Below are 12,363 nucleotides of genomic sequence, written 5' to 3'. Positions count from 1 at the left end.
CCTGCAGCGACAGGAAGGTCCTGGCAGAAGCCCCACAGGGATCCGTCAGCCCTGAACAAAGAGGATGAGCCGGTGGTGAAGGGTCTGTGCACGGGCTATCGCCCTGGGTGGCCTGATGGCCCTTTGATTATTTTCGGTTCACCTTTCTGAACTCTGCTCACAGGCCACTTCTTCCGAGGGTGCTTCTCTGAGACTCATAGTACTCCCACCCCTCCCTACTCCCTACCTCCTCAGCAGACTCTTTCACCCCCTGGGAACCTCGTCACATGTGTGATGAAACATTTAAGTCCGTGACTAGTTGCTTAACGTCTGTCTCCACTGTTGAAAGGAAAGTTCCATGAGGGCAAGAAGCAGGCCCACCACTCTTCCTCCCAGCGCCCGTGTGCCAGGGCAGGGGTGAGCTGGCTCAAATCCCGATGTACATAAATAGGGAGTGGGCCGAGGGAAAATGCTGAAGACAAGATATCAGGAATTAAAGGAGCAGGGACTCCCCTGGTGGTCCAGTGGCTAAGACTCCATGCTCCCAGTGCAGAGGGCCCAGGTTGGATCCCTGGTACCACAGGGAACCAGATCCCACATGCCACAACTAAAAAAAGATCTCACAAGCTTCAGTGAAGATTGAAGAGTCCACAAGCCACAACTAAGTCCCAGGGAAGTCAAAAAAAAAAAAAATATATATATATATATATTTAAAAGGTGCTTTCGTAAGTAAAGGAGCAAAGAACACACATGAGAAGGGACATTTCCAGGTCAGAGTTGCCTACAGTCGTCAGAGATGAGTTGCACAGGATGGAGGAAGGTAAGGACCATGCATCTGGTGCAGACGAACCTAAGAGAACCCAACCCCATGCAGATCCAAACCCCAGCTAGATGTCCATCTCCTAAGTCACCCTAAAGGAACTTGAATTAAAGTCTGGGGGCCCTGCAGGTGAAAAGGAGGAAAGAGCGAGCTTGTGGCTATGGTGCCATGACTGTAGACACACTAAAACCCATACAGGTGTAGACTCATTGAGCTTTACGGCTTGTAAATTAGATCTCAAAGGTAATAATAAAAGACTAGGGTTTCCTAAGTGTGGGGATCCCAGGCGATGGCACAGACTGGCTGTGTGTAAACCCCACCCAGATCCACCCCACATCATCTTCCCACCAGGACTTGGGGGTGTGGGTGGGGGACAAGGGAAACTGTTGCAGACATGAAACTCATGCTGCCTACCGGGGGATGAGTAACAGAGTCCTTGGTCTCTGACCCAAGAGTCTTGTGTCTTCTGCCAGCATCCACACAATGGGCAGGCTAACTCATGAGCCTGCAATGACCTTTCATAGTTGCGGACAGATGATGGGACCAAGAGGGCAGGAAAATTTTCAAGGAGGAAGCAGTCAGCATCATCAAATGCTGAAAGAAAAGCCAAGTATAGGGAATAATAAAAATAACGATGGAGGAGCGGGGGAGGAGGTAGCCCTTCAGGGAGTGGGAAAAACAGGTTTACAGGAAGAATCTGCTGCAGAGGACTGACATGCCTGCTTATCTCGTCAGCTCCGGGGTGCTGCTACCGCGCCGATGGCTTCATAGGGCAGGAGCCTCTTCTGCCAGATTAGGGTCTGCTCCCCGTAACAATGCCCATGATTTGTCCAAACATGTATGTGCCCCTCCTGTGATCTGTGCAGAAGCTCTGGATGCTTGGCCTCATTTCTGAGACTCTTCAGATATTATTTGCCATATGAATTCCAATGGAGTGAATCCTTTGCAGGGAGGCCTGCAAGTCCCCCTTGCTGTGGGGCTGACAGGCCCTGCCCCAGAGCCCCTGAGAAGTGTGTGGATCTCACAGGCCACAGTCTTCTACAAAGACCAGGCAACACACAAAAATACTTCTAAACCTCTACCACCTTAATGAACAGTTATCCAGCGTGGTGGTGATGGTCGGAGGAGGCTAGGGTAACTGAACCCATATCCCCAATGGGGACCACTGCCACCGCTTCTGTTGGCGTGTGTGTGCGTGTGCGTGTGGTCTCAGTCGCTCAGTCGTGTCCGACTCTTTGCAACCCCATGGACTACAGCCCACCAGGCTCCTCCGTCTATGGGACTGCCCAGGCAAAAGTACTGGAGTGGGTTGCCATTCCCTTCTCCAGGGAAATCTTTCTGACCCAGGGATCGAACCTGCATCTCCTATACCTCCTGCATCTGCTGGCCTAACTACCCCTAATTCTGTTATGTCCTGTGAAGGCTCCTACTATCCTTAGAATATTCTGTACCTAGTAAAAGGTGGTCATCTTTCCCTCTTTTAACAGCATTTTTTTTTTCTGTTAACATCAGTTACCTATATTTATTTTAGAATATTTGGATGAGACAGAAAAGATTAAAGATGAAAGTAGGGACTTCCCTGGTGATCCAGTAACGAAGACCCCAAGCTCCCAATGCCAGGGGCCCAGGTTCGATCCCTGGTCAGAGAACTAGATCTCACATGCTGAAACTAAGAGTCCCCACGTGCCACAGCAAAGACTGAGGATCCTGTGTGCTGCAACTGAGACCAGGTGCAGCCAAACAAAATTATTACAAAAAAATTCATCATCCATCATCACAATCAATCATTAAGTATTCTGATACGTGTTTTATAGTGTTATATGTGTGCATTTATACAGGCATGTATAAAACTATGTAAATATGTGCATACATGTGGTTGCTTTTTGATACAGAATTAATCTGTTGGGCATACTGTTTTATAGCTTGCTATTTTCACTAAAATGTACATTGTGAGAATGGCATTAACTATGCTTCCATAGCCTGGCCCATTTGCTTGACCAGCCCCTTTTGTTGGGACATTTAGGTTGTTTTCGATTTTTCATCCTGTAGAACACACTTGCAGATAAATTTTTTCTCTGTCTTTGGTTATTTTTTAGGTAAATTCCCCAAAGTGGAATTACTTGCTGGAAGAATATGTACATTTAAAGGTGTTAGATAGCTCCTGCCAAATTACTTTCCAAAAAAAGATGTACCAGGTACATTTTCATGGTGCTACACTGATAATACTGTCACTATGGTTCCACTTAGTTTCACTCTGAATATTGTCCTTTTTTTTCCCCTTTTTTCAAAAGAGTTCCCCAAACTGTAGGCTGCTTCACTTACTAGACCTTCCACTCAGGATGCACACTGTTTATTTGCTTGAAAACAAAAATGCTTAAAAATTCACAAGTTTGAATTCCTTAGGCCAACACATCACATAAGGAATCAGTGAATTATGAATGAGGCTCTTGCACCAGAGACAGTGGCACTTCATGCTTCACCTGAGGAAGAAATCATTCCAGAACAAGATGAGCTTGTTTATAACTTTCAGTTCAGTCACTCAGTCGTGTCTGACTCCTTTCGACCCCATGGAATGCGGCACACCAGGCTTCCCTGCCCATCACCAACTCCTGGAGCCTTCTCAAACTCCTGTCCATTGAGTTGGAGATACCATCCAACCGTCTCATCCTCTGTCGCCCCCTTCTCCTCCCGCCTTCAATCTTTCCCAGCATCAGGGTCTTTTCTAATGAGTTGGCTCGTCACATCAGGTGGCCAAAGTATTGGAGCTTCAGTATCAGCCCTTCCAATGAATATTCAAGACTGATTTCTTTTAGGATGGACTGGTTTGATCTCTTTGCTGTCCAAGGGACTCTCAAGAGTCTTCTCCAACACCAGAGTTCAAAGTCATCGGCGCTCAGCTTTTTTGACGGTCCAACTCTCACATCCATACACGACTACTGGAAGAACTGTAGCTTTGACTCGACGGACCTTTGTCGGCAAAGTAATATCTCTGCTTTTTAATATGCTGTCTATGTTGGTCACAGCTTTTCTTCCAAGGAGCAAGCGTCTTTTAATTTCATGGCTTCAATTAGCTTTTATCTGCTTTTTCCCAGATTTTATCTATTTGTGCCTGTGCTGGGTCTTCATGCTGCACATGGACTACTCTCTAGTTGCAGCGAATGGGCTTCTCACTGTGGCGGCTTCTCCTGTTGCAGAGCACAGGCTCTAGGCATGTGGGCTCAGTAGCTGTGGTACACAGACTTAGTTGCTCTGAGGCACGTGGAATCTTCTTGGACCAAGGATCAAATCTGTGTCCCCTGCATTGGCAGGTGGATTCTTAACCACTAGACCACCAGGGAAGTCCATGTATACACATTTCTGGATAAGCCTGTCTGTCTATTTTTATGCAGAAAGTGAGTGAAGTCGCTCAGTCATGTCCGACTCTTTGCAACCCCATGGACTATAGCCTACCAGGCTCCTCCCTCCATGGGATTCTCCAGGCAAGAGTGCTGGAATGTGTTGCCATTGCCTTCTCCAGGGAATCTTCCTGACCCAGGGATCGAACCCGGGTCTTCCACATTCTAGGCAGATGCTTTAACCTCTGAGCCACCAGGGAAGCCCATTTTTATGCAGAAGTTTCACTATAATACCATGAAAACTGGCACCAGCAGACGGGGTCTTCTAAGGAGTATACTGGCTTCCCTGGTGGCTCAGCAGTCAAGAATCTGCCTGCCAATGCAGGAGCCATCCCTGGGTCAGGAAGATCCCCTGGAGAAAGAAACGGCTACCCACTCCAGTATTCTTGTCTGGAGAATACCATGTACAGAGGAGCCTGGCAGGCTACAGTCCATGGGGTCGCAGAGTCGGACGTGACTTAGTGACTAAACAACAGCAAGGAATATATTAAGTTTCCAGATGGGTCAAAATAGGTGTGTGGGTAGTCTTCCTTTTTAACTTACTAAATTATAATCTGAAAGCCCTTAGGGACAAGCAGACTATAGATTCCTGTTCTATAGAAAAGGCAAGCATTCTCTACAATAGGCCACAGGGATCTACCCCCTAATTCTGATTCTAACAAGTGCTCCCTAACCAGTACCAGGAAGAAGGGCCACTAACATACTCTTTTGAGAATAAAGTCACTACCTTATCTCCCAACTTAAAACTGGCAGTTAAAAAAAGTCCATGTTCAGTGATTTAGTGATTGGTGAGCTTATCTTGGTGCTACAGCAAGAAATAACATTATTGAAAAACACACCAGCTGCAGGTGTCCTGTGGACTCTCAGCCACAAAGTGGCTGTTTCACTCACTCTGGAGATTCTCAGGCTGAACCGCCCCAGCCCTGGGAATGGAACAGAACTTTGGCAAGTCTGCAGGCTGGTCCTCTAGATGGTGGAATAAATCCAAAGCAGTATTTCATGAGAAATCTGCCACTGCCTTAGCCCGCCCGTCTCAGATCAGGGCTGCGACTGTCCCCTGGGTGGCAGGTGTCATGACAGGCATTTCATACATTATAGAAAGACGTTAACCTACTCCCAACTATACCACGTTGCATGTAAGCCGGGACTTAACTGGCCTAGTGGGCGTTTTGCCAGACAGCACAGCGTAAGCCGTCTACCTCCCAATATTTCCTGAAATATAGATGAGAGAGACAACATTTCTGGTGGTTTCCTAGTTATGGAAGCTATTCACTCTCCAGAAACATCTGAAGTAGCCCAGAATGCAGATGAATCAGGGCCTCTCCCATATCACACTGCCAACCCCATCTCCCCCCTCAATGACCACTCCTAAGATTGCCTTTTTAAGAAATTTTATGCATTATTTATTTAATTTTTGGCTGCCCTGGGTCTTCGTGGCTGTGCGTGGGCTTTCTCTCGTTGAAGCGAGTGGGGAGGTGCTCCCTAGTTGTGGTGCGCGGGCTTCTCATCGCGTTGGCTTCTCTTGTTCCCGAGCCCAGGCTCTAGCACATGGGCTTTGGCAGTTGCACCACGTGGGCTCTAGAGCGTGGGGGCTCAGTAGTTGTGGTGCATGGGCTTAGCTGCTCCACAGCATGTGGAATCTTCCTGGACCAGGGATCGAACTCACGTCCCCTGCATTGGCAGTCAGGTTCTTAACCACTGGGCCACCAGAGAAGTCCCCCCAAACTGCTTTTAACCCAGAGCATCATTATGGAAAACAAGCCTATGAATCACTTGTGCGCTCTTCGTAAGACTGCGGTGGAAAATGTTGTTCCCTACATCACACGCTGCTTTCTTTATGAGGACTCCTGGGAACAATTCCTGTCTGGCTTCCATGCGAACAACAGCTAGAATTTCTGGAGCAATTGGTTTGTGTTTATCTCAGGGACAATGTGAACAGTGTAGCTGCCAAGCTTTCCTTCTTCTGTCGGTGGCCGTGGTCCTGTGGGCTCTGCCTGTGACTCACCAGAAGCAGCAGACGTACAGAGATGCAGGGCTTTTTTGCATCTGATCAGCTCCCAAGTGTTATTTTCCTCCTGCCTTGTGTTGCCTCACTTTTAATTTATGCTATCTTGTTATGCTTTATGTTCTACTGTAAGCCACCTGAAAAGCGTTCTGTGAAATAAGGTTTGGTTTACAATGAAAAGTAGATAAAAAAGATGTAGAAGAGTTCTAAACCTTGTGTTTCTGTCTATTTTCTTCAAAAGTTTGATTACATTCTGCTTGAACATCCTTCCACTGTTAGACTCAAGGTTTGGAGCACACAACACTCAGAACTGTAGCAATAACATTCATAAAATAATTGGAAAGCCCAAATACAGATGCTGAATGTACTATGACTGTCTCTTCTTATTCTCATGACCCAACTGAGGCAACGCCATTGAAATGACAGAGCTTCCTGGGAGCCTAATGCATTTAATACTAACTATAATGAATAAATAGCATTACTTAATCCTTGAGTGACACATGGACGTTTCCTGTGCTATCCTGTGGTCTGCATACAGCCCTAGGAAGCAGGAGGAACAGGCATTATTATTTACTGCTATTTTTATTCTACTTTACTGCTAAGAAGCAAGAAATAAATCCACAGATGTGCTTTCTCTGCCCAGGGATCTTGCAACTGCAGGAAATGGGCTCAAAAGCAAGAAGAGAAATGACACTATGAACTCCCATCAAAATGTGCTGGGAGTGAGTTAAGGACCAACATCCAAAATGTCAGTAAGAAGGGATGATAGAGATCTTTAAGTATACGAAGTTTGAGGTCATGGGAGTCAGCTTCTTTGGAGCCATATTCCTCATTCCTTGAATGGGAGGCGATGACTTCAAAGAGCTGCACTCTCCCATAAGACTCTCTGCAAGGTCAGAAATGTTCTCTATATGTGTCCAACATGGTAGCCATGAGAACAGGTGGCTCTCATGCACTTGAAATGTGACCAGTGTAGCTGAGCATCTGAGTTCTGAATTGGAGGTATTTTAATTGATTTAAATTTAAATAGCCATAGTAGGTTAAACAAGGTTGCAGGGTACATGATCAATATAGCAAAGTCAATGGTATTTCTATATATACTAGTAATGAAAAATCAGAAACTGGGTTTTCTAGAAGTCTTCTACAGTAAGTAGCATCAAAAATGGGACATACTTAGGGATAAGTCTGACTAAAGATATACAAGACCTGGATACTGAAAATTACAAAACCTTGCTTGGTGGAATTACTAGAGATCTTAATAAGTAAAGAAATATACCATGTTCATGGTGACAAGTTTCGTTATTGTTAAGATGTCAGTTTTCCCCAAAGTGATCTACAGATTCAATGCAATAAACCCCCATCAAAACCCTAACAGGCTTTTTTTGTAGAAACTGACAAAAAAGTTATATGGAAATGCAAATGTACTTAGCATCTAAAATATTCAGTTTGCCTCAACCCCAGAAATCTGGGCTTAAGGGACAAAGTTTGTTAGAAGTTTGTTTGTTTTTTTAACGTCTTTATTGAATTTATTAAAATACTGCTTTTATGTTTTGGGGGTTTTGGCCACAAAGCATGTGAGATCTCAGCTTCCTGACCAGGGATCAAACCCATACCTCCTGCATTGGAAGGTGTAAGTCTTAACCGCTGGACCACCAGGGGAGTCCCCTCGGGAGAAGTTTGGAAAGGTCATAATTGTAAATTCTTGTTCTGGCACTTTAAAAACACCCTTTCCCTTCCGCACCAAGCCCTTCCTCACAGTACACATTTTCTTCCCTTCCCAAAGGGTTGCACAGGTGTGAGCAGGTGCCCCCCCCCCATCCTTACCTGCAGCCAAAGTTTGTCGTGCTGAGACCACTTTCCGCCAGCAATGCACTGAAAAGTGGCGTTCTGCCCCACGTTCACTTCAACATTTTGGAGCCGCAGAAAATGAGGTGCTTTTCCTAAGAGAGAAGCCAAAAAGCAGATGAAGACAGAATTCGACAGCCTGACTGCTTTCCTGTCAGTGGATGGCAGCTCAGGATGGACACTGGGTGGGCACATTTGTGCTTGGGAGATGGCCTGGCTCAGTGAAGAGCTACTGTGGATTGATCACTTACAATGGGCCAGGTACTGTTGTAAGACATTTACATGCATCACCTTACTCAAAACTCACAGAAAATCCACAAGGTGGGCAGTAACTCCATTTTAGGAATAAGAAAATTAATGCTCTGAAGGGTTATGGGATCCGGCATGGTCAGACAGCCAGAAACTAGGGGAGGCAAGACAGGAGTCCAGGTCTCTGAGAGCCTCAAAATCCGTATTATTAGCTTCTGGGCAAAACTGTCATGTTTGGAAGAGGAAGTTGGAAGAGTGGAGGGCTCACCCAAGAAGACACCTCCCTGTCGCCTAGGTAAGCAGAAAGAAAAAAATGTGAAGTGAACACCTTTGCCCCTGAGACCCCACAACACCTGGCCTTGGTGATGATGCTGATACTGAGGACAATGGTGGGGGTAGGGGAGCAAAGAGAAGAGGAGGGAAAGAGGAGGAGAACACCAATGGCCTTCACTCACTAGCGGCTTAGTATTCGCCTGGTGTCACGTGCCGTGTCTACATTCAATAACTCATTTAACCCAATGCAGTTGGTGATGGTATTATCTCTGCTTTACAGTGAATGAACCAAGGCATAGAGAATTCAAGACCTGTTCAGAGTGTGCACTCTTTATGGTAACTCAGGATGGGATGGAGATAGGGCATTTATTCCAAGGACTTGAGAAAGGACTTTCAAATGAATCTCATGATGTCCCTGGGCAATCGATTCTAGAAATAAACATGTGTTTTATGTTGGACAACTCAGGTTCATCTCTTTTCTTGTTTGTGGAGAGAGGTCCACACCTATGCAAGCTCTCCAAAGACGGGTGGACTGACAATCTAGGTCTAGAAGAATGAGTTTCTTCATCAAGGCACAAAAGTGCCAAGGATCCCTATCACATCAACTAAATCAATGATGAACCAATCAACGAACAGCTCTGGAATGTGATCAAATGGAGACTTCTTAAGAGGATCAAGGAGGTTCAATGAAGGCCCCTGGCTATCTTTCCAGAAGGATTCAAATACCCAGACAGACAAGCAATAATAATACATCATTTACTGAAAGCTCCTACAATGCTAGGTATGGTGGTGTTTCACATGTTTTACTGAAGTTAACGTCATAACATTCCTAAAGTAGACTACTATTACTTCTCTTTCAGAGACGCAGAAACCAAGGCTCGCCAAGTTCAATTTGTCCAATGCTACACGGCATTAACGACAGGAACAGAATTCAGTCCATGCCTGTTTTAGCCCCAGATTTCACCATTTAACCAGCACATTCTCTTGGCCTCGTGGGCAACAAGAGATCAGTGACATCACCTGGAGTCTAGGGTTCAAAGAAAGAGCTCCCAGGCAAAGCTGTACTGATTCTCCAGGTTCTTCTCATTGCTCTGGAATATTTTATCATGAGAGATCCCTCTCCGTGGCATTCGTCCCCGTGGTCTTCACACTTTGAACTATCTGCTCCATAAACTGTGTCACTATCTGCAATGCTCAACACAGGCCAAAGACCTTGGTGTGATCAGGCAGACCTCCTGTGTGAAAACATACACCTGCTGCTCAGGCTTTCAAACGAAGTGACAACAGCTCAGAGTCCCCCTCGTGCCACCCCCCAGGGCCCCACGACTAGGTGGCATCAAGAGTCCAAGGCGCAGGGAAGCCCTCCCACGAGTTTCTCAGAGCTGAGGATCCGTGCATCTAGTCAGCCTGACAAATGTCATGCTGCTTTGATTGTCTGAAATGGCTTCCTTTTCACTCTCCTGGATAATTTTGTAATGTTATTTTTAGAACTATCAGTTTAAGCCAATTCTTAAGTGGGAATAGTGTGAACCTTGTAAGCCCCGTTTATGTCACTGGTTTGAAGGCAGGAGGAACATCTACTCCATGGCAGGGAGGAGGTGTGGAGTCTTAGTGCCCGTGTTACGAGGCTTTGTGTTGGGTTTTTCAAAGGGAGGTCTCCCCCTACCCTTGGGGACCCAGGGCAAATGGTTAAACCTCTGGGACTTGTGCAATCTTCTTTGGATCGATGTCTCCTGCTTGCTTCTGCCGCCTCCCTTCTTCAAAGCGGCAGACCTCATGCCTTGATTCTTTCATCTGCAATCCATCTTCCTCCCTCCCTTCCAGGTTCAGTGAGAGAGAATTGAGAGACTTCATAGCCCCTGGTGTTAATAATTCTGGTAAAGCACCAAGGGTTTACATATAGCAGAGATAATGAACCCACGCACCTGCAGGAGTCTCACAGTTATGTAAAGAGAGAAAGTGGTTCAGTGTGAAACAAACAAAAACAAAACTGCCACCTCCTTGCCCCCGTCTTCATTTCCCCACTTTCATAGAGACTTGGGGGGAAAATAAAGAGTTCTCTGTATCAGAAAAGCAGCAGCCAAGCACGCTAATAACTGGAATCCGACACCAGCCTTAGCGCTGAGGACACGATAAGGAGTGATGAGGACCCTGTGACCTGAGGGAAGGAGGCAGCTAGCAGTTCCCTAAATCCAGCACATGGTGGCCATACATCTATACTTGAGATAGCCAATCATCTGACTTCTAACAGCAAATAAGAAGTTCAGGCTTTAGATGAAAGCACTCATTCTAAAATCTTTTTTTTTAATAGTTGCTAGTATCATTTATTTAATTAATTTATTTTGGCCATACCCCAAGGCATGTGGGATCTGTTTCCCAACCAAGGATTTCATCTAAGCCTTCTTCATTGGAAGCATGGAGTCTCAACCACTGGACCACCAGAGAAGTCCCTAAAATTGTGACTGAATTTATTAAAACATCATGCAGGCTCAACAAAACATAAGTATAGGCACACTCTTCTAGTTGGTGGTCTCTGAGACACAGCCTCACAGGGAACAATTTCCACTGGCCAGTCTTGCCCGGGCTGAACCCCTAGGTCCAGAGATGCCCCCATCCCTGCAGGTGTCACACTGAAGCATCACTTGCACGCCAGCCCTGGATCGTGGTTCTCAACACGGGAACCTTCCCAGACCACATGCCTCCAAAGCTCTTGACAAATCAATCTCTCTCTCTCTCTCTCTCTCAGATGTTTCTTATGTTGGAGACCAGTGTAGTCCAGTTCTCAAAGTTCCTGGCCTCCACATCGTCCTCCCAGCCCAGCCCCCAACTCCAGTCTCCCCCTGAGCCCTGTCCTCTGCCAGCAGTGACTTTCCTCCAGCATCTACAGCTCCAAGAAAGATATGAGGCCACCCACTTTAACTCAACCTTCCAACAAACACAGGCAACCTTGGGGCCCAGACCAGCCATCAGCGTGGGGTTTTTAAGCATCCCACACTCACTCCCCACTGAGACCCAGCTCCTCCAAAATGGGACCCTGTGGAATGGGATTAACAGAAAACTGGCTGTGCATTTGGGGCAAAATGCCTTGATGTTGGTGACATTTAAGCTCCTACAGATGTCAGTGCAGCATCTGAAGACATATTATTGTGCCCTTTTTCTCACTCTTTAAACCTGACAGTGCTCAGTAGGAAGCCACACAATTGAGAAGAAAGCGCACAACATACATTAAAATGTGTTGCAGACCATGGGCTCAGTGACATGGCCCCGCAAGGTTATGATGGGGGAGAAAAAGTTGAAAAAACTCTAAAAGTCAACCTAGGAGCTAGAAACTTAGAAACCAAGTGGAAAATTGTGCTGACATTTATCGTCCATGGTTATAACTGCAGTGGCCCTGCTAATGGTGACACAGAGAACCAGCAGCAGACGGTGACTATGGCGAAAATACTTGCAGAATAACTCAAAAATGTTAAATGGGCTATAAAATATAGAGGAGAGGTTTCAGTTTGTAAGAGAAAATAATTTCCGTTCAGTATCACACCTTACTTCCGGTCACTGTTTTGGAAGCTGCGAGGCAAGTGTTTACAGTCATTACTTCAGCTCAAATCGATGGAGAGTACAATTGCAAATCATTCATTAAGCCTTCTGGAATTTTTGGAATATTCAGTGGAATTGCTTATTGATAAAACTCTGACCGTACGTTAATTTTTAAAAAATGTTTTAGAGAACTGGAGTGGAGAATTATGAAGCCTGAGGATCTAAAGAGGACTTTTTTTTTTTTAATATAGCTAAATTTTTAA

General features: G+C 45.7%; 1 protein-coding gene across 1 annotated transcript in view; it reads right to left on the bottom strand.

Moving 5' to 3' along the window:
• The window catches only part of PTPRT (protein tyrosine phosphatase, receptor type, T), an 839,242-nt gene that overhangs the window by 708,597 nt on the left and 118,282 nt on the right, over window positions 1–12,363 (bottom strand). Inside the window, exon 4 of the mRNA XM_010829234.1 lies at window positions 8,024–8,139. Within this exon, the coding sequence (XP_010827536.1) occupies window positions 8,024–8,139 (116 nt within the window). The remainder of the gene's footprint in view (window positions 1–8,023; window positions 8,140–12,363) is intronic.

The sequence above is a fragment of the Bison bison genome, unplaced genomic scaffold (genome assembly GCF_000754665.1).
Source record: "Bison bison bison isolate TAMUID 2011002044 unplaced genomic scaffold, Bison_UMD1.0 scf7180017864500, whole genome shotgun sequence".
NCBI lineage: Eukaryota > Metazoa > Chordata > Mammalia > Artiodactyla > Bovidae > Bison > Bison bison.
The sequence above is the reverse complement of the archived record's forward strand: the minus strand, read 5'-3'. Positions and strand labels throughout refer to the sequence as shown.